Genomic DNA, 20,183 nt, shown 5'->3' on the forward strand with positions numbered 1-20,183 from the left:
TACCTCATTACACCTTACTGTAAATTATATTGTACCTAAATTGTACCTCATCCCACTTCTGCTTTGCACTGTATAGTATATTGTATGGTATTTTTGTCTACGTACTTGACTTCTATTTTATACTTGCTATACTTATTTTATTATCTATTTTTTCCTAGCACAGTCTCTGGAGCGAAACAGAAAGAAGCATTTTGTATAAAAGTATTATGTACTTCTGTATGACAACTAATAAAGAAACTTGAACTGCAGACGCACCAGACTAGTCGCATGAAGTGATATCATCGACTTGTCAAAACTCAGTGGGGGGTGGACCATTATCGGTCACATCAGTCAGGAGGTTTTCTGCTTTTACTCTGAGGACGACTGGCCTCAGCGGCACGTTAAATGGGAAGCATGCAGAGATCTTGGCTGCCCTTCTCATTGGATGGATCCCTCTACTCAGAATACGTCAATGTCTGTTTGGTATTAACGGATGCACGTTGCTCTCTGGAAACAATCATGGCTGATTTGGATATCCAGGAGTTCATTGAACAAAACAGGGCATTGAAACCTTCCGGGGTATTTCAGAGAGTGATAAACACTGGCACGCCAGGAGGGAGTTTATACTTCGTAATATAAACGACTACGAAGACCCACATTTGGATCATCTACTCCAGGGCTATTCAACTGGCGGCCCGCGGGCCAGATCCGGCCCGCGGGATGATTCTGACCGGCCCGCCAAAGATTACATGATAATATAAAAAAATAAATAAAAAAAAATATATTTTTTTTTTTTTTTTTTTTACTTTTTTCTTTTCATGTCAACGTTAACACCCACAATTGAGCCAAAAGTCACTCAATTAATGACAGATTTCATTGATAAATTGAGGGAAAACTTTGCAAGACGATTTGATGAATTTGACATGTCCAGAGAATTGATGCATTTTGTGAGCAACCCATTTGCCAATGTAGCTGCTATTTCCACAAAAGGACAAGAGTTCCTTGCATAACTTCACATTGATGAAGGTCTCCTGCAACTTGAAATAATTGACATGCAAGCATCATCTGCTCTGAAGCAGGCACTTGAGAATGAATCCACCACAACATTTTGGATAAAGTGTATTCATGTCAAGACATTCCCCAAAATAAAAACACTGGCAATATCTGTGCTAACAATGTTTGGCTCAACATACACCTGTGAATCCAGTTTCTCTCACATGAATGCCATTAAAACAAGCAACGTGCCTCCTTGACAAATGAGCATTTGCATCACTGTTTGCGGGTAGCCCTCACTTCCTATGAACCCTCTTTCTCTGCCATTGCCCAGTCAAAGAAGTGCAATCGCTCTCATTAGATGTGTGTATGTAGGCTAGGCCTGTCTGCCCCCCACCCCTGATGTTTGAGAGTTAAGAGTGGACAATAAGTGCTAATAAGATGCTGTGATTTGCTGTTGTTGCACAGACATGAAGCACTTTTTCATAAGCTCAGCTGCACTATAAATGTGTTTTTTTGTTCAAGTGTTGATGTTAGAATGTTCAGATGCACATCATGCACTTGTTTGTTTTTTATTTTATTTTTATATTGAAATGTTGAAGAGGAGATGTTGCAGTTGTTGCACAGTCATAAATGAAGCACTTTCTGCAGGAGATGTTGCAGATGTGGCACATAAATGAAGCACTTTTTTTTTTTAAAGTATACTACTTTTGCAATGTAGTTAAATAAAAGTTGTGAAAATGTGGTTGCGTGTTGTGTCAAGTGTACATATATTCATAGCACGGGGAGGCGCCGTGGCAGTCCGGCCCCTGGCCCCTTGGGTTTCTGACAATGTGGCCCCCTGAACAATTTAGTTGAATAGCCCTGATCTACTCGCTCTGTCTATGGTTTGGGTGAACAACGTGTTCCTTGGATGTCGGTACGGTACTGAGATGCTAGACAGAGTGAAAGACATGGCTGAAGGTATCGTGGTGGTGGATGCACCGGTCTTCAAAACAAGAGATGAGGTCATGAAAAAGCAACAGGGTCGATGACTTGGCCTCTAAATGGATTGACTCTTCCTTCCTAGTTGTAATGGATCAATAAAAACTGATCAGCAATGTGAATTCTTTTGTGGTTACACAATTCATTAATACACACACAATACACCCAAATCCCTAAACACACACATTATATTTTTTGGTATTGTCCCGATCATGTTGGCAGCTGTAGCGTGTCAACTTTGTGAAAGTGTTGGACTAAGCCTACTATGGTGTATGATGAATTGAAAATGGGGGACCCTGATGTAAACAAGACGAAAGTCTTTTTCTGGTCTGCATCCCCTTAACAATTGTGTGTATTGAGCTGTACTGTATTGTACCCATTCTGCAATCTGTTAATACAATTTTCTATCAATCAATCAATCAATCAATCAATAAATCAATCAATCAATCAAACATGGCCTGAGTCAAACAACACAGTAGACAGCCGGGCAGCTTATCGCACGTTACCGTAAGCGTTTCCTCGTGTTAGAGAAAGCCTCAAGACAATTTTTTTATTATATTATTTATTTGCAATTATGTGTCTTCGTTTTATAAGACACAATATGTGTTCCATAAATGAACCTGTGTAGTTTATGCAATTTTGGTATCAATTGGGTTAATGCTTGATGTATGATTTAAGTAAATGGTGAGGTTGTGTGTGTGTGTGTGTGCGTGCGTGCGTGCGTGCGTGCGTGCGTGCGTGCGTGTGTGTGTGTGTGTATATATATCCATGTACACCATGTGTGTCTACTTGTGGGGAGATGATGTCTTCTGGATTCAGTCATATGTCATGTCGTATTGGCCTCGTTGTGCACGGAGAGAGTGATTAGGTGCTGGTTGGCTGGCTGGTTGTTGTGCCTGTATATATACCTGTCTCACGCCATGGAAAAGGTGTGGTATATGTACTTGTGTTCTGCAACACACAGCATTGAGACACAACCCGACTCAACTCATTTATTGTACAGCTACACTTGCAAACATTAGCTAGCTTGATAGGATGATCAACATCATGTTAGGGCAGCGGTGGCGGAGCCCAATAGCAGGACACAGGGAGAGAGAGAATGGAGTGTTTTAAGTAGGTTTTAATTCCTTTGGGTTCCGAGCAGACAAGGCAGTAGAGAATATACAAGAATGTGCGACTTTGGACGAGTAGTGACTCTTGCCCTCAGGAATGTCCAGGCAGGTAGTACATCAGGAGACAGCGTCGGCCGGGAGTGGTGGTCCTGGGCACAGGGAGAACAGAGGTTAGGACATGGCAGGCAGTACAGACAGAGCAGGCAAGGCTAAGTACGTCCTCGTACCTAGGGTAGATAGGATAACACTGAGACGACCAGGAACAGAATAGAATAGAATAGAATAGACTTTTAATTGTTGTTGTGAAGGGCCAGATTAAACCGAATATATATATTTATTTATATATATATATTTAATTGTATTTGTATATTCTCTAATATTCCCTGATATCCCTTGTATATTCCTTGTACAATATGCATTGAATATCCATTCTAGCCTACTGAACATCCCATAATAGTCTCCATTCTACTATTGGTCGAGACCTTGGTGCCAGGCTGCCATACCCCTCAGACCCAGTTCAAACGTACCGCTCCACATGTACGAACAAGTCCTAGTTCCGCGTAGGAATCTGACTACCGCACGCACCACTAATGGGACTATTTGTTCATAGTGCGTATATATACTGCGCTACTAAAGTAGGACTTTCTTTTCAGTCCAGTTTCTTACCCTCCAATAGAGTCACAGACGTAAAGCCTCCCCGCGACACCACGTGTGGGAGTAAGGCCAAGTTCGCCTACCATCGGTATTGAGACATCGTGTATATTAATATTTGAATAGTCATATTTGGCACTATATCGTCGAGTTGGACGTAGTCTATTAAGCTAATAATAGTCTGTTAATATATAGTGCTTCGTGCGGTGAGAATACTACCGTAGTCAGTACCCCATCGTTTCGGGCAGAGAACTGGCTGCTTATCCAGGGTGGTTGACCCCACGTGAAGCTGCACCCGAGGAGCCCCAGAGCCGACGAGCGAGTGGACCTGTATACCGGATTATTCTACCGACGACAGCCCGCCTTCCCAGGCACGGATTATGCTTTGTATACATTGATTATTCCATGGATAAAGACCCCCGACACTGCCGTGTGTTGGAACCCCCCCCCCTGGAGAGGACGCAAGGTGAGGAGACGCTCTGCAAGACGAGGTCGCTTCACGTCTCTCCCCCGTGGACCGGAGAGAGCCGGCCCACAAAGAGTCCACCTGCTTTCATCTGTGGTCCAAGGATCGCCGGCGCATTGAACGGCACTACAGTGGGTTCACCTGGGATACCCTTGGCCGGATGAGGCAGCCGGATTCTACCCCCCCCCCCCCTTCCTACTCCTGTCGGCTTACAAGCGACCGGATTAACCCCCCCCTAGTGGATCCAGTATATAATCATTCAAGTATCATTGCTGTTATTCCTTAAACTATTCCAGGTCGTATATGTACCACCTGCGCCTTCAGAGATTGGACATTCTCTATTGATATACCGACGAATACTCTTGCCATAAAAGTGCATACTAATTCCCATTCATAAATGTGATTGATTTGATTAAGTGCTTGCTCTACACACCATCGCTGTGTAGAAATAAAGACCTATTTCTAATTCGTACATTTGTGTTGGATCCGTTTCATCTACGTGACAGTGTTCATCATAATATATTTATGCCGTGTACTGGGTGGCCGAATATTAAGTACAAAGGTAGTGGTAGTAAGTATCATATCTAGTAATACAGTCAGGGAATTGTACCCCTCAGTTACAATTGGTCCTTCGAGCCGGATGGTAATTAGTGTAATATTAATATAGTGTTATTAATATTGAAATGGCCTATGATGAACACTCCACGAAACGATCCTCCTAACCAACGCCCGCAGCGCGAACGACGGCTCCCTCAGTACTTAGAGGCTTACGCTGTCAGTCAACAACCTAGTCTTCTACTAACAGTAAACGCGGTAAAACTAGAAAGTAAAAGTATGTCTAACCCCAACGCCCAGACTACCCCGACCATAGAGGCCCCTACGGGTTCTAATGTAACTGACCAAGTTCACGGTGGGGACCAGTGGGAACCAGACATGACTTCACACCCCGCCAGTACTGAAGAAGTAGTCCCCGATGAGTCCCGGGAGGAATACAACGCTACCGAGAGAGAACTCGGCACGGAAGAAGACGGGGAGAGCACCGTGGAGATAGAGCTCCAAGGCTCCGCAAGGAGTACCCCGAGGGAAGGCTCCCCTATACAACCGCCTTCTCCCAGCGAGGCAGAGAGGACCCTACAGCAGGCCTTCCTCATCAGCCTGAACGCCGCTGCTGAACGCGACCGACTGCAGATCCAGCAGCGGAGCGAAGAAGAGCATATACGTCTAGAACTAAGACGCATTCAGAGAGAAGAGAATGTGGCCCGAGACCGAGCAGACAGCCAGCGAGCAGCTGCTGGTGCTCTACGGGACGCAGAGCGCGACAGACAGCAAGCGCAACTAATAGAACAGCTGATCAGACGGACAACACCCTCTCCCTCCGCCAGAGGCTCCAGGAACTCGTCTAGACACACCTCCAGGGCGGCATCCCCTAGCCGAGTAAACAACCCTGAACTTGACCAACAGACGAGGTCTATACCCCCCACAGACCACCTCCCCCCACCGGTCCAAGCGAGACCTAGCAACCGGGAAGGAGCAGCATATCCTGTGGAGAGGCTAAACCAGAGACTACAAGCACTGGATGACCTAACTGAAGACGAAGAGGAAGAGGAGGAGAACCACGCCCGACGACAGCACAGTACTCTACCGGACCAGGAGGTCCGGTACAGCCCAGGCTATACTCCCGCGGAGCTGCGCTACAGACCCCCGACTCTATACACGGGTGAGCACGACGCACGACCCGCACCGAGGAACAGCACCTGGACAAGCGGGCCATGGTACACTGCCGGTACCAGCCCATACCAAGGAGCGGGAGGAGACTCGCCTAGGAGGCCTCTCCCCCAACGCTCGCCGATGTATCCACAGTCAGCGTCATACATTGGCACGCCTATGGTACCCGACTTCACCCAAGAGAACCGGGCCCAGTATACAGAACTCCGCATGTGTCTGGAGACCATGTTGGTGGATGTATTGGATGAACGCCATAAATACGCCATCCTACTGAAGCACTTAAAGGTACCCCGCGCACATAATATAGCGCTCGCCTACGCGACTTCCACCACCCCATACACAGCAGCGCTGGTAGCATTGGACCAGAGGTATGGGCGCATATGGGATTACGTGATCCAGGAGATCCGACACATCGACCGCTTACCCCCAGCAATAGACAATCGAGCACTGGACGACCTGTCCATCAGAGTGCAGTCCCTGGTAGGGATGTTGGGAGCGCAGAGAGAGAAGGGGAGGCATGAACTTTACGCCAACTCAAATGTGGAAAGGATCTTGGAGAAGCTGCCGCCCGCTCGACAGGAGCGTTTTAGGCGACAGAGGGACCACCGAGACCCGAATGGCCCCGAACCGAACCTCCTCGATCTAGCAGACTTCCTGGCGAGAGAAGTCAGCAGCCTACGGCTAGATACATTCGGACGGAGCACCCCTGGCTCCAGAGAAGGAACCAGACGACTAAATGATGGAAGAAGATCGGTGACTGTGATGCACCAATCGGAGTCAGTACCGAGCAGCAGGAGCCACAGTACCCCCTCCAGAACGGAGAAGTGGAAGATAGTGTGCCCCTACTGTGAGAAAGAACACTGGCTAGCGCAATGTGACTCCTTCCCCAAGCTGAACGCGGAGGAAGCAAGTCAATGGATAAAGTCCAACAAGCGCTGTTTTCGCTGTGCGCGCTCACACATGGCAGCCGAATGCCGCTTAAAGAAAAGGTGCACCAAGTGCGATGGAGCCCATCTGGACATACTTCACGACAGTAACAGACGGCGCCCTCCACCCGCACCATCCAGCAGCAAAGCGAGCATCATGTACATCGATCCCGCCAGCAGCAGTGGAGCCCGAGTACTCCTAAAAGTAGTGCGTGTGACACTAAGCTACCAGAATAAGGTCCTGGACACTTACGCCGTCCTCGATGACGGGTCCGAGAAGACCCTTCTGCTCGCCTCCGCTGCGGCCCAGCTAGGGCTGCGGGGAAGCGAAACCCAAATGACAATTCGGACAATAAGACGAGATTTGAAGACGATAAAGGGCGAGAATGTCTCATTCTCTATCGCAGCAAGCGGCCAGCCGGAGCGACGGTACCAGATTACAGACGCTTTCACCAGCCAAGAAATAGGACTGTCGCGGTACACATACCCCGTCGCCAAGCTGATGGAGAAATATGTACATCTGCGCAAGTTACCGATCCCGCTCATAGACAATGCTATGCCGACCCTGTTGATAGGCTCCGACCATGCAGACCTCATTGTCCCGATAGACCGGGTTCATACCGGACCCCGAGGCTGTCCTGCAGCAGTCGAGACCCGTTTGGGATGGACTCTCCAAGGCCCGCTCGCCAAATCTCTCAACCGAAGTACAGCCACTAGATGTCTCCACTCCCGAGTCACGGAGGGAGAAACCGCACACCTGCAACACGTAGAGCGGCTATGGACCTTGGAACAAATGCCCTTTAAGAACGGAAAGAAAGACATTCGCTCTAAAGATGACATTTACGCCATTCACCTCCTCGAGACAGGGACCAAGAGAGTCCCGGTCAACGGCGTGTTGAGATACGCCACGCCACTCCTGCGGCGAGAAGGAATGCCTACTTTCCACGCCAAGACAGACGCCACAGAACGGTACCTGCTGAACACGGAGCGGCGCTTAGCCAAGAACCCCGCCCAAGAGAGTGTATACCGCGCTGAGATTGAGAAGCTCATCACAGCGGGACACGTCACAAAGATGGACATTAAAGAGGCTGACCAGACCACTGAATCGTGGTACGTGCCTCACCACAAGGTCCATCACAACGGTAAAGACCGCATAGTATTTAACTGCAGCTACCAGATCGGATCCCAAAATCTGAATAAAGAGTTACTGCCCGGTCCCACACTCGGCCCCTCCCTACTCGGCGTTCTACTCCGCTTCCGCCAGGAAAAGGTGGCCATCAGCGGGGACATTAAAGGAATGTTCCTGCAGGTGAGACTAGTAGAGGCGGACAAGCCCCTGTTACGGTTCCTATGGAGAGAGAAGCCAGGAGATGAGCACCCAGCCATCTACCAATGGGAAGTCCTCCCCTTCGGAACGACGTGCAGCCCCTGCTGTGCTACATTTGCACTACAGAAACATGTAGCAGAGGACCCAGCAGCGGACGAAGAGGTCCGACACAGCGTAAAGAACAGCTTCTACGTAGACAACTGTCTACAAAGCCTTTCAACCCAGGAAGAAGCCGAGGCTCTCCTGATTAAACTCCGCGCCTCATTGATCAAAGGCGGCTTTGATCTCAGGCAGTGGGCCAGCAGCGATCCGCAAGTACTGCGCAGCCTCTCCTCCGAGGACAAGGCAGCCAGCAGCGAGACCTGGATGGCTACAATCCCGGGAGAAGCCCAGGAGATGACCCTGGGATTGGTGTGGCGATTCAAAACAGATTCGCTTCACTACAGACACAAGCCCCTGACTACGGAGCAGGGAAGGCCGGCGGCGGCGCCGACCACCAGACGGAGTGTGTACACAACACTCGCCCGACAATATGACCCGCTAGGATGTATTCTACCGTACACCACCAGGGCAAAAATGATTGTACGAGCATTGTGGGACAAGGACCAGGGCTGGGACGACCCCATTCCCGCACACCTTGCATCCACCTGGAGAGAGTGGGAGATGGAGCTCCACTCACTCCCAGGCGTTAATATGCGCCGAAGCTACTTCCCACCCACGGTGAGGCCAGAGACATGTAAAATGGACTTACACGTCTTCAGTGACGCCTCAGAGGTCGCATACGGATCAGTAGCCTACTTGCGGGCCCAAGAAACGGGGGGAGAGATCTACACAGCATTTGTCCTCGCCCGCTCGAGAATAGCCCCACGCAAGCAACAATCTATCCCACGTCTAGAGCTCTGCGCAGCCCTAGCCGGAGCGCACCTAGCCACGCTCATCCAACGTGAGCTCACCATACCGGTGTCTAGAACAATCCTGTGGTCAGATTCCACGACAGTACTCGCCTGGATCAAATCGGACTCATGCAAGTACAAAGTCTTCGTGGGAGTCAGAGTCACCGAGATTCAAGACTTAACCGAAGAGTTAACCGGAGAAACAGAGTGGCGCTACGTTGATACAAAACAGAACCCAGCTGACGTCATCACCCGGGGGATGCCCCTGGATGACCTCACCCGTCGCAATGTCTACAGTGACGGCCCCGCATTCCTAAGACTCCCGGAAGGACAGTGGCCCATGCCTATCCCGAGGGAAGCAAGTCCAGAGGAGGTGGAAAATAAGAAGCCTGTGTTCTGTGGATTGAGCACTGTTATCTCCGCAGACCCCAACACACTCCTGATGGGGCGGCTAGATCCTGCATTACCCCAGACAATGTACCGGCCTGAAGAAGCGAACGGCCGACGAATGTGGAGGTACAGCCAAGTATTAGCCGACAAGTTTTGGAGCAGTTTCCTACTGCACTACCTACCGTCTCTACAGACCCGCCAGAAGTGGGTAAAGGAGAGAGACAATTTGACAGAAGGAACAGTCGTCATGATTATTGATCAATCACTGCCCAGAGCTATGTGGCCGGCCGGCCGCGTAAGCAAAGTGATCACCGGTGCCGACGGCAAGGTCCGAGCAGCTGAAGTGCTTGTCCAGGGTCGCACTTACACCCGTCCCGTGGCGAGGCTCATAGAACTGCCCCGACTCCCAGACACAATCGATGATGACCATGACCCTATAACCCTATGACTTTGTGAAGTTGACTGACCCTACAGCAAACCCTTATGTGTAAATAGACAACGCGATTAATCTGTCTCTGTTTAACTGATTAGGTCTGGGACCAATCAGGGGGTGGCTGTTGTGAAGGGCCAGATTAAACCGAATATATATATTTATTTATATATATATATTTAATTGTATTTGTATATTCTCTAATATTCCCTGATATCCCTTGTATATTCCTTGTACAATATGCATTGAATATCCATTCTAGCCTACTGAACATCCCATAATAGTCTCCATTCTACTATTGGTCGAGACCTTGGTGCCAGGCTGCCATACCCCTCAGACCCAGTTCAAACGTACCGCTCCACATGTACGAACAAGTCCTAGTTCCGCGTAGGAATCTGACTACCGCACCACTAATGGGACTATTTGTTCATAGTGCGTATATATACTGCGCTACTAAAGTAGGACTTTCTTTTCAGTCCAGTTTCTTACCCTCCAATAGAGTCACAGACGTAAAGCCTCCCCGCGACGCCACGTGTGGGAGTAAGGCCAAGTTCGCCTACCATCGGTATTGAGACATCGTGTATATTAATATTTGAATAGTCATATTTGGCACTATATCGTCGAGTTGGACGTAGTCTATTAAGCTAATAATAGTCTGTTAATATATAGTGCTTCGTGCGGTGAGAATACTACCGTAGTCAGTACCCCATCGTTTCGGGCAGAGAACTGGCTGCTTATCCAGGGTGGTTGACCCCACGTGAAGCTGCACCCGAGGAGCCCCAGAGCCGACGAGCGAGTGGACCTGTATACCGGATTATTCTACCGACGACAGCCCGCCTTCCCAGGCACGGATTATGCTTTGTATACATTGATTATTCCATGGATAAAGACCCCCGACACTGCCGTGTGTTGGAACCCCCCCCCCTGGAGAGGACGCAAGGTGAGGAGACGCTCTGCAAGACGAGGTCGCTTCACGTCTCTCCCCCGTGGACCGGAGAGAGCCGGCCCACAAAGAGTCCACCTGCTTTCATCTGTGGTCCAAGGATCGCCGGCGCATTGAACGGCACTACAGTGGGTTCACCTGGGATACCCTTGGCCGGATGAGGCAGCCGGATTCTACCCCCCCCCCCCCCCTTCCTACTCCTGTCGGCTTACAAGCGACCGGATTAACCCCCCCCTAGTGGATCCAGTATATAATCATTCAAGTATCATTGCTGTTATTCCTTAAACTATTCCAGGTCGTATATGTACCACCTGCGCCTTCAGAGATTGGACATTCTCTATTGATATACCGACGAATACTCTTGCCATAAAAGTGCATACTAATTCCCATTCATAAATGTGATTGATTTGATTAAGTGCTTGCTCTACACACCATCGCTGTGTAGAAATAAAGACCTATTTCTAATTCGTACATTTGTGTTGGATCCGTTTCATCTACGTGACAGTGTTCATCATAATATATTTATGCCGTGTACTGGGTGGCCGAATATTAAGTACAAAGGTAGTGGTAGTAAGTATCATATCTAGTAATACAGTCAGGGAATTGTACCCCTCAGTTACAATTGTCATTGCACAGTATACAACGAAATTTCAGGGGAGCTCCCACAGACCGTAGTACATAATACATACATGAACACATAACACATAACACTGTACATAACAGAATATTTTAAATAATAAAGTGCATAATGGGTGGTAATCAAAGATTATCAAGTGCAGTGGTAAGTGCATGGTGCACGTGAGGGGACAGTCAATGAGTGTTTAACAGTCTAACTGCTTGGGGGAAAAAGCTGTTCTTAAATCGTGTACTCTTAGCATGTATTGACCGGTATCTCCTCCCTGAGGGAAGGAGCTGAAAGAGGTGATGTGCTGGGTGCGACTGGTCCTTGATGATACATTTGGAGCGGTGGAGGCAGCGGGAGGTGAAGACGGAGGTGATGTTTGGTAGAGGAGTCCCGACGATCCTGCCTGCCACTTTCACCACCCTCTGTAGAGCCTCTTGCTCTGCCTTTGTGCAGCTGGAGAACCACACAGACACACAGGATCCGCAGGGTTGATATCCAGACCGTTGATGAGCTGACGGCTCTCAGCTGGGCTGATGGGCTGATGACTCTCAGCTGGGCTGATAGATGGCGTCGGAAGCTGCCCATAAAAGGGCGTGGAAGTAGGTAGAGAAATGGCGGCTCTCGCCATGATTGTGACACATCATCCAAGCTAGCTAAAGCTGTCCTTAACGTTAGCCCTTTGTTGTCGTCGACTAAAGACGCACTTCTTCAATCATTATCTGAAATGAAAAATAATAACTAGATGTACGATTTCAATAGCAATGACAACTCGATATTACAAAAGCAGAACTTACCCAGCAGTACACGAACAAGCCTGGTCCACAATATTGTGCGTGTAAAATTTTACATACAGCTCATGTGGTTTTTTCACTCTTGCACTGCGACCTGTATGTGAGTGCCTCTATTGACGTTGTGACTCCCTCTTTTCTAATTTTTATACTGTGGATATAGCCCTCCATAGCGTATTGTAGCCCCTTTTGTCGGGACCTGGAGGATAGTGCGACGTTATTGCTCCAAAATGACCCTCCATTATGGCTTTGTTGAACGTATCGAGTAGGGTGGGGGGCAGTGGCGGCCGGTGTGAACTACATTTGGGTGGGCGCGGGGGGGGGGGGGTGAAGGGGGGGGGGGGCAAGCGGACAGCTGACCAAGCGGACACTGACGGGACGGGCACACTGAACGCGCACGAAGTGGGATCGAGTGCCTGGCCTGGCACACAGAGTCCGACTTCTCAGCGTGCTGCAGCGCGGAGCCCTGATAGAACCAGCAGCAGCACGAGCTCTCTCTCTCCCTCTCTCTCTCTCTCTCTCTCTCTCTCTGTCTCTCTCTCTCTCTCTCTCTCTCTCTCTCTCTCGCTCTCTCTCTCTCTCTCCCTCTCTCTCTCTCTCTCTCTCTCCCTCTCTCTCTCTCTAGAGAGAAAACGAGAAAGAAAGAAAGGCAGAGGGGGAAAAAGAGACTGGAGAGAGAGAAAGAGAGAAAGAAAGAAAGGCAGGGAGAATAAAGAGAGAGAAAAAGAGAGAGCTGTACTGTATTGTACCCATTCTGCAATCTGTTAATAAAATTTCAAATCAATCAATCAATCAATCGCGTGGCGAACGCCTCCCGCGCCGCCTCGAATCCGATTGAAGCGGAAAAGATAGCTTGCCGCTCGGGAGCCGCCCGCGAGGCGCGCTCCCGCTTGCGGCCAGTGTGCACAGTAGCGTCCGTTAACATGGGAACGGAAGTGAAGAGGCAGCCGCCCGTCCGTCCGTCCGTGTTCATTCGTTAGCAGTGTGCCCGTGCCGTGACTCGACAACGTTTCCAACGTTAAGTCGAGTTGATTCATACTACACTAGTACACGTATGATCAATCCACTAATGAACACATATATATATCTTGTCATTTTAAACAAGTTACCATTCATTCATTCATCCATTATGCATCACCCACGGCGAAATTAACAACAACAATGACACGCTGTGTTGAGAGAGAGAGAGAGAGAGAGCGGGTGGGTGGGGGAAACTGTACAACTGTACAAGCAAAACTGTACATTGTTTGGTGGTTTATCGCCCTGCTCTAAAGATAAACTCTAAGCATAACCGACTTCAAAAGAGGGCCTAAGCATAACCAGTTCGAAACAAGGCGGACATTAATAAAGTTTTCAATCAATAAATTCCAGGCCGCGACCCTCTCTCTAACGTAGAGCAACATCGCTATAATAAGGTAATTTATAGGCCTGCTATTCTATAATAATATTTCAAATTGCATGAGTCCGGATGGCAGAATTCAGTACTGTATCTACAAAACAATCTGTTTAATCATCTTTCCTTTATTAATTTCCTTAGATCTTTTGTACACGTGATCTCAAGAAGGTACTGAACGAGCTCAGTGGCAGTTTCTTATGTCTGGTCATTTTTAGCATGGTGTTATTCACCGTCAAAGATGCAAAGAAAAATCATAATTCATATTCTCCTTTGTCTCATCACAATTTAAGCAAGCCTAGTAATAGACACACTATTTCTGCCACTGGGAATACATTTCCTAAGCCTGAGCCGGGTTTGTGTAGGAACTTTACAATTAAATCTAAGTAGTAATCTTGATTTTGACTTTCTCATAGCTGTGGTACATCTGTTTCTGAGTTGTTTAAAGGCAAGCCAGTGTTATGGATCACCTGAGCGTCTAGCACGTAATCTGCAATTATACTCAATATATGAGCCATACTAGCTTAAAACCTATCTCTCAGCTTAAAACCTATCTCTTTGCTCAGGCATTTCACTGATAGATATCTGCTACCACCTAGTGGCAAGAGGAAACATCAGGGATATCGTGACACAACTTGTATTTATTCTTACCCTGCCTACTCTTTTACACTGCCTATCAAATTCATGTGTCGGTTATTGCACTTTTTACCTCTTACTGATGACTTTTTTTTAAACTGAATCATTTTAAACTATTCTTATTATTTGCTATGCTCGCTCATGCCTGTATTTTTTATGTCCGTCGGTTATTGCACTTTTTAATTACTGAATAGAGAGCCTATTAGGATGCTAGATCCTAATGTGAAACACTATGCTTATGGCAGATCAATCAGCATGGATTGTCTGTAAACTTTAATACATGGCAGTTTGGTTTGTTAGAACAGACTGTAATCTTATGCTTATGGCAGATCAATCAGCATGGATTGTCTGTAAACTTTAATACATGGCAGTTTGGTTTGTTAGAACAGACTGTAATCTTCACTTGCTTATGGCAGATCAATCAGCATGGATTGTCTGTAAACTTTTCACTTGCTTATGGCAGATCAATCAGCATGGATTGTCTGTAAACTTTCACTTGCTTATGGCAGATCAATCGCATTGGATTGTCTGTAAACTTTATGCATTGTTGTCACTTGCCATATCTTGCTATGCTCGCTCATGCCTGTATTTTTTATGTCCGTTCTATTTTATAATTTTTATTTTATTTTATTTTATTTTTATTTTACTATTTTTAAACTGAATCATTTTAAACAATTTTTACTATTTGTGTTACTGAAAACTGTAAGCGGAGAGCCTATTGGGATGCTAGATCCTAATGTGAAACACTGTGATTCTACCTGTCTATCTTTTTATGCTCGCTTATGCCTGTATTTTTTACTGTTGTGAAGCACTTTGAACTGCAACCTCTGTATGAAAAGTGCTATACAAATAAAGTTATTATTATTATTATTATACTAGGCACTCGATCATGCACTCGAGAAAATGGATGGATAAGTAAAGCTCTGCTTGGTGACTGATTAAAAATGGGGTACAGAGTCCCAGAGGTGCCCCTCCATCCTAGCGGACCACCAGCTGGACCATGCAAGCAGACAATGGGGGGCACACACTGGGAATTAAAAACCTTGACCAGCTTGGCCAACACGGTTGCAGTTGACACCAATAAGTGGACTCCCTGGAAGAAGAGATCTTGTATCTCAATGGGACATTCCTGGATAAATAAAGGATAAATAAATAAAAAAATAATAATAATACGGACAGGACAGAAAGCCAAAACAACACTGGAGCATAAAAAAAGGGAAAAACTGGTCTCCCAATGGTTCTGGCCACATCCGGTCAGTCCCACCGAGTAAATCTACCTGATGGAGGGAAACCCCATCAGTGGCTGGTTGTTTACAGTTTAATATCCAAACATATGCACGCGGAAAACGGAGACACTTAATTGTTGGAAGATGGAAGATGGGTGGAAGATGTGTCAAACAGCTGACGGCTCTGGAAGAAACATGTAAACAAAACTTGGTGCATGAACATCATCACAAGTGTGAGTCACTGCTCTGCTAATGTTGAATATCTCATGATTAAATGCAGACCATTCTATCAGCTCAGGGACTGTACAGCTACCATTGTTTTTTGATCCACTTTTTCTCCTCATTTTCTATTCTTCTCCCATCCCAATTTCATATTGCCAATTCTCCCCTCCCCTGTCTTGAACGTTGCTAGACTATGCCCCCCACTGGCCGGTCGTAGGGAGGACAGAAGCCTTGCATCACATGTCCCCTCTGGTACTTTTCTGGCATCTTTTCACCAGACAGCGCGGACTCTCAGTGGCGAGGAGTAACGCGTGGGAGGCTCACGCTGCCCCCGATACTTCCTGTCTCTGCTGTGCAGGCGTCACCCAACCGACCTGTAGGAGTCGCTGTCCACTGTTGACCACTAGGAGCTGCCCAGTCTGACACTGGTGACCACTAGGAGCTGCCCAGTACAACCACAGTCTGACACTGTTGACCACTAGGAGCTGCCCAGTACAACCTCAGTCTGACACTGTTGACCACTAGGAGCTGCCCAGTACAACCTCAGTCTGACACTGTTGACCACTAGGAGCTGCCCAGTACAACCACAGTCTAACACTGTTGACCACTAGGAGCTGCCCAGTACAACCTCAGTCTGACACTGTTGACCACTAGGAGCTGCCCAGTACAACCTCAGTCTGACACTGTTGACCACTAGGAGCTGGCCAGTACAACCTCAGTCTGACACTGTTGACCACTAGGAGCTGCCCAGTACAACCACAGTCTGACACTGTTGACCACTAGGAGCTGCCCAGTACAACCTCAGTCTGACACTGTTGACCACTAGGAGCTGCCCAGTACAACCACAGTCTGACACTGTTGACCACTAGGAGCTGCCCAGTACAACCACAGTCTGACACTGTTGACCACTAGGAGCTGCCCAGTACAATCTCAGTCTGACACTGTTGACCACTAAGAGCTGCCCAGTACAACCACAGTCTGACACTGTTGACCACTAGGAGCTGCCCAGTACAACCACAGTCTGACACTGTTGACCACTAGGAGCTGCCCAGTACAACCACAGTCTGACACTGTTGACCACTAGGAGCTGCCCAGTACAACCACAGTCTGACACTTGTGACCACTAGGAGCTGCCCAGTACAACCACAGTCTGATACTGTTGACCACTAGGAGCTGCCCAGTACAACCACAGTCTGACACTTGTGACCACTAGGAGCTTCCCAGTACAACCACAGTCTGACACTGTTGACCACTAGGAGCTGCCCAGTACAACCACAGTCTGACACTGGTGACCACTAGGAGCTGCCCAGTACAACCACAGTCTGACCCTGTTGACCACTAGGAGCTGCCCAGTACAACCACAGTCTGACACTGTTGACCACTAGGAGCTGCCCAGTACAACCACAGTCTGACACTGTTGACCACTAGGAGCTGCCCAGTACAACCACAGTCTGACACTGTTGACCACTAGGAGCTGCCCAGTACAACCACAGTCTGACACTGGTGACCACTAGGAGCTTCCCAGTACAACCACAGTCTGACACTGTTGACCACTAGGAGCTGCTCATATAACCACAATTAGGTCCACTGGGGCAGTTGTGGGTTGATGTCGGGGAGTTCGCGACCCTCTCTGCGCCGCCCCCTATCTCCCTGTATCCGGCTGTCCCTGAGCAATGACCGGAGTGTTGAATGTCCCGTGACTAAGACGGGGAGGATGTGACCCTCTTTGCGCCGCCCCTGTGCCTCAAATAGATCCGCTATCAGCTCTATCTTTAATCTTTCAAAATGTTCAGTTGCTATCGCTATTAGCTCTATCTTTAATCTTTCAAAATGTTCAGTTGCTATTGCATGCACTCATCTGTGTTTCACTACACACATGAGTGCATGCTTACCAACTGTCCGTCTGCAACACTACTATCACCAACATCTAAGAAGGGAGATCCCCCCTTGAATGGCCCTTCTAAGGTTTCTCTCCTCCACACTGCCTGTGGAGCTTTTTTCCCTATTGTTAGGTTTTAGTGAGTTTTTCCTTACCTTCGCGTGGGGTATGTCTGGGAGTGCTTGCATTCTTTCATTTATTTGCATTCATCTAAAAATGTTTGGACCTTATGGTGTTCTTGTTCTGTTCTTGACTTATTGTTATGTTTTCTTCTTGACTTGTTTAAAGAAGACCTGTACGTCCATGGGGACATTAACGTGTGTTGTCGGGCCTTATAAATAAATTTGATTTGATTTGATTTGAATGCCTTTTTCATGCTGACCCCTCCATCACTATTGGCCTGGGTGTCACTGTCTCTGTTAACATTCTAACATGATGAAATGAGGGATGAGAGGTTACCGCACTGAGCAGGATTAACGCATGTAAGGCAGCTGGCCACGATGGCACCCCCCGGCTGTGTGCTCAGGAACTGCGCTGAGCAGCTGACCGAGGTCTTAACTGACATCTTCAACCTGCCACTAGCCCAGGCAGTTGTCCCAGCATGCTTAAAAACCACCTCCATCGTGCCAGTGCTGAAACACTACATTCCGCCGTCTCCCACCTGGATGAGAACAATACCCATGTGAGAATGCTGTTCATCGACTTCAGCTTCAGCATTCAACAACATCATCCCCTCCAAACTCATCTCTAAACTTGGTGACCTTGTGGAAACCAAGGACCTCGACATCAACCCCTCTGTCTGCAACTGGATACTAGACTTTGTTAGGGTAGACACCTCCTCACCTCCTCCTGAACACTGGCGTCCCACAAGGCTGCGTGCTGAGACCCCTCTTCGCTCACGACTGCACTCCTACACATGGCACCAACACCATTATCGAGTTTGCAGACGACATAATGATGAGTTGGCACCGACAACAACAAGTTTTACCTACCTACTGCTTTCACTGTCTACAAATGTAATCATAGTAATCATTCATCTTAATCACCTCATACTATACCAGTAGACCATATACTCTGTATGATAGCATGTACAACAATGCTGTATACTGCATATACAAGCATGTATTTATATTTACAGCAACATAAAAAGAAAAACATTAAAAAAGAAAAATAATAATAATCCCCCGAATAATAATATCAATATCTGTGTCCATCTCATTATCTGTGCTTTCTCAAATTAATATTCAGATTCGGGCTCATCCCTATGTCCTACCGATAGAGCTCATTTAAAATTTGAATTTGGAGAGAGAGAGAGAGAGAGAGAGAGAGAGAGAGAGAGAGAGAGAGTGAAAGAGAAAGAGAAAGAGAGAGGTAGGTAGGAGACTCTGGCAGGAGCACTCATTCAAGGGTACTACGACTATGCGTGCACCTCATGGTACCAAAGCACCTCAAAGGCGCTTAAAACAAAATTACAAACATCACAAAACAAACTGGTCAGACTACTACTTGACCTTACCCCCAGAACCCACCTCACCCCTGCCCACTTTGACAACCTAGGATGGCTTAGAGTAGACGACAGAGTACAGCAACTTGCAATGGGCCTGGTCTACAAGATACACTATACGACTAAGGTACCCATGTACATGTCAAAATACTTCCCAAAGGTCAGTGAATACCACGATCACAACACCAGAGGGAGCTCCACAAATCATGTTAAACCCAGATTCGGCTCAAACAAGGGACTAAATACGTTTTGCAATTATGCCACATCAATGTGGAACGCCCTACCCAAAGCTGTAAAGGAATGTGAATCCCTACCCACATTCAAAACCGCTCTTAAAGAGCACCTACGGGAGGCTGCAATTCGAAACTGGCCACCGTAAATGCCCAAAACCCCCACCACCTCCTAATAGACAGTCTCCTCCCCACCGCATGTATATATTCCCTCCCCGCCGTATGTATATCTCTCTCCCACCCACCCACCCCCTCCTAATGTACAGTCCCCTCCCCATCATATGTATATACTCTGTCAGGATCTAGGGGTAACAGTACTGTATATTTGAATACCGTTTATGTCACAAATGTATCAGTACTAAATACCTATATGTCCCTATTCCATAAATGTCATGTATGTTGTGTATGTCATAAATGTCTATATGAATTGAAAATGGGGGACCCTGATGGAAACAAGACAAATGTCTTTCTCAGGTCTGCATCCCCTTAACAATTGTGTGTATTGAGCCGTACTGTATTGTACCCATTCTGCAATCTGTTAAATAAAGTTTTCATTCATTCATTCATTCATTCATTCAGGTATAGACAGAGACTAGAGAGAGACAGGTAGGTATATATACAGAATAGAGAGAGGCAGGTAGGTAGACAGAGGAGAGAGAGAGAGAGAGACAGGTAGGTATATATACAGAATAGAGAGAGGCAGGTAGGTATATATACAGAATAGAGAGAGGCAGCTAGGTAGACAGAGGAGAGAGAGAGAGAGAGATAGAGAGAGAGAGAGTGAAAGAGAAAGAGAAAGAGAGAGGTAGGTAGGTATAGACAGAGACTAGAGAGAGAGACAGGTAGGTATATATACAGAAT

General features: G+C 47.4%; 1 protein-coding gene across 1 annotated transcript; it reads left to right on the forward strand.

Moving 5' to 3' along the window:
* Window positions 1-498: 498 nt before the first annotated feature.
* On the forward strand, window positions 499-2,006 carry LOC311230077 (CDKN2AIP N-terminal-like protein; the record flags this gene model as incomplete). The annotated part of the gene is given in 3 exon segments (XM_084316225.1): window positions 499-538; window positions 541-647; window positions 1,842-2,006. Coding segments are annotated over 3 exon segments (312 nt in total).
* Window positions 2,007-20,183: the final 18,177 nt, after the last annotated feature.

This window comes from Notolepis coatsorum (assembly GCF_963971535.1).
Source record: "Notolepis coatsorum genome assembly, chromosome: 6".
Taxonomy (NCBI): Eukaryota; Metazoa; Chordata; class Actinopteri; order Aulopiformes; family Paralepididae; genus Notolepis; species Notolepis coatsorum.